This window comes from Lentinus tigrinus (genome assembly GCF_003813185.1).
Source record: "Lentinus tigrinus ALCF2SS1-7 unplaced genomic scaffold L226scaffold_5, whole genome shotgun sequence".
NCBI lineage: Eukaryota > Fungi > Basidiomycota > Agaricomycetes > Polyporales > Polyporaceae > Lentinus > Lentinus tigrinus.
Genome location: NW_027137914.1, coordinates 1,474,958 through 1,477,570, shown reverse-complemented (window position 1 = coordinate 1,477,570; position 2,613 = coordinate 1,474,958). Strand labels below are relative to the sequence as shown.

The window sequence follows — 2,613 nt, the reverse complement described above, 5'->3', positions numbered from 1 at the left end:
CTGCAGTCTGGTCTTGCTGAGACTGGACCAGATACCGGTCCGGTCCTCGGTCTGGACCGGTCTCAGACTGATATCAGTCCAGACCGGTCCGAGACCACTCAGGACTGGTCAGGACTAAGGCTGAAGGCGGGTCGAGCCGTGGGTGATCCGGAGCCGAGCCCGCGGCTCATAGCAGTTCGACAGGCTCGACCCAGATCCGCGCGGATCTGAGCTGCATTGTGAGCCAGACCCGCAGAACCATATCCGCAAACTGCAGATCGACCTGCAAAGTGAGCCGCAACCGCAGCGGATTGCAGTTCACTGTGGGTTTACGGCTCAAGAAGTGTGGTTAAATCTCACAAAGTGCATATATCAAGGCCTGCAGCCTTGGAGGTACAATTACTGTTGGTAATCACCGGCCTCCTCTGTATCCTGCCGCGACACAATGCTGCTTGGCAGCGGATGCTCATGTACATCCAGCATCCAGCATCCAGCTGCTCGACGTCACGATGTCCCCCTTCATGCTGTTCTCGTGTGCGGGATCGCACCGCTGAAGTCCTTCTGTAGCTGTGCCATGTTCCAGACGGTGTTCTGGTGCGCACGCTCGATATTCTGCTGCCGGGTGTTCTCGAATGACTTGTACATCGGTGTGAACTGGGGGCCCTTGATGTATCGCAGCGCAGCGAGCTCAGAGATCTTGCCGATGAGCTCGGGTGGGAGGCGGAACACGTGGAGCTCGCTCTCCAACTCCAGGGGATGGATGATTCTGTGCGTGCAGATGCGCTCGCGGATCATCGTGTCCTAAGAAGTAATCAGATACAAAGGCAGAGTTGGACGTCGAGACGCGTAACTCACCAGACCGTTGTGATAGAAGGAAGGTTCGCCAGCGTGTTTGTGTGCCAGCTTTGTCTCCTCCTTGGACTCCTTGTCGTGTGGATGCAGACGACTCAGAGGAACTCCGACGTCCGGTAACCCTGTAGAATGACGCGGGTGCGCAGAACAGGACACTGTTGTAGTATGGTTCCGGCGCAGAAGATGAGTCGTCGCTCGCGTAACGCTTGCGCTGAGAGCCTTACACATCAACTTGCAGTGTTGGACAGTCGGAGCGAGCGGGTCGACGCCTGAGGTGGAACCCCCGCTGCAGCGCCGCTCACGACGGGTAGACTACTCGCCTTGGCTGGGACTTCCGGATCGAGCTAGAGGTAGCATCGGGTTGCGGCGTTGTCATCCTCGACGTTATGCTCATTGAGGCTTCACGTGAGTTGCGAGCTTCAGGATTTGCAAGCAGGTTAGACTGGGTGCTAGCGGGAGAGGCGGTAACGGGAGCTTCGGGTATGATAGGGTCCTCCACGATGGGAGTTGGAAGCATGCCAGTCGCGTATTTGATGAGTGTAGCCATAGCGTGGAGACAGTACATTTCTGGCGTTGTGAAAGCGAAGAGGATAACATAGCCTGCCAGATAAGAGACGACGGGGCTGACCAACGCGTGCATGAGCCCAAACACATCTGAGGAATTCAAACGCACACTTACCCGGATGAAACCCACCTCAAAGAATCCCATATCCCTACCTGTGTCGTATCCTGCACCCACCGGCTAGTAGACACCCGTGTCTGCCTCGAGTCCCCGCTCGACGCCTGGAGAATGCTCTGGATGCCGTGGAACTGCATTGCATTTTGCAGCAATGTCGCTGATCGTAGCTGAGGGAGTCGGAGCGGCCCGAGAGCTTCTACTGTTGAGTGTGCACAGTATTGTTTAAAGCTGATTGAGAGCGTCGAAATGCAGAGGCGGTGGTAGCGTTAGGTAGAAGAGGTGAAAGGAAGAGGTCGTTGAGCGCTACCCACCAGATATATGCAAGGCACGTTCACGAGGGCGTGTAAGGTGGATCGGAGACCCGGGTCGAGTTGTGTGCCAACGCCAGGGCATGAATGTACTATAGGAGCTGTCTATTGCATATTATATACATGAAGAGAATGTGCGAAAATTTGTTGGAGGGGGAAAGACGAAGGAAATGTCGAAGAAAGCGGTCATGCATCGAAATTGCTATGGCGCTGTGGCGCACTGGCCTCCTGGACTCACACAGGCTTTCCAGTTCACATACGACATTTTATTAACTTCGAGATATGTACATATGACATGGGTGAAAGATTTCCCCTAGGCATACAGGTCGTCGTCGTCGTCGTCGAGAGCAGACGAGAGATCAATCAAGTCTGCCTCTCCATCAGAGGTCGCATCGGGCTCGGTCTCCACAAGTGGTGCACTGGCCGCTCGGAACGCCTTCTTGTCCGAGAGGAATTTGATGAGCTCTTTCTCGGGGACGAGCTCGGGGATGCGCGCCCACGATCCGAGCACAGTGTTGGCGCGAACGGACTTGTCACTGAGGGAGCGACGGAGTCGGGAGACGGTGAGACGGCCGCGCGAGAAAGCACGCTCAACGTCGACTGAGGACGCTATGAGATGACATGAAGGTTGGTCAGCATTGTGCGAACAGATTAGTGCGCAGATTCCATACATACCTGGGATGGATAGATAGTCCAAGGCCATACGAGCCAGTGCGGGATCCTCAGAGTTGCTCGCCAGCGCAGCGTTCCAGAATGCGAGAGGGTCTGTGACGGTTGCGCGGGGAGGAGCCTCGA

General features: G+C 55.8%; 1 protein-coding gene across 1 annotated transcript; it reads right to left on the bottom strand.

Moving 5' to 3' along the window:
* Positions 1–498: 498 nt before the first annotated feature.
* L226DRAFT_520890 (uncharacterized protein) lies at positions 499–1,647 on the bottom strand (the record flags this gene model as incomplete). The annotated part of the gene is made up of 4 exons (XM_067678675.1): positions 499–780; positions 835–953; positions 1,237–1,454; positions 1,511–1,647. The coding sequence occupies 4 exons, from the start codon at positions 1,645–1,647 to the stop codon at positions 499–501; spliced, it is 756 nt and encodes a 251-aa protein (XP_067539178.1).
* Positions 1,648–2,613: the final 966 nt, after the last annotated feature.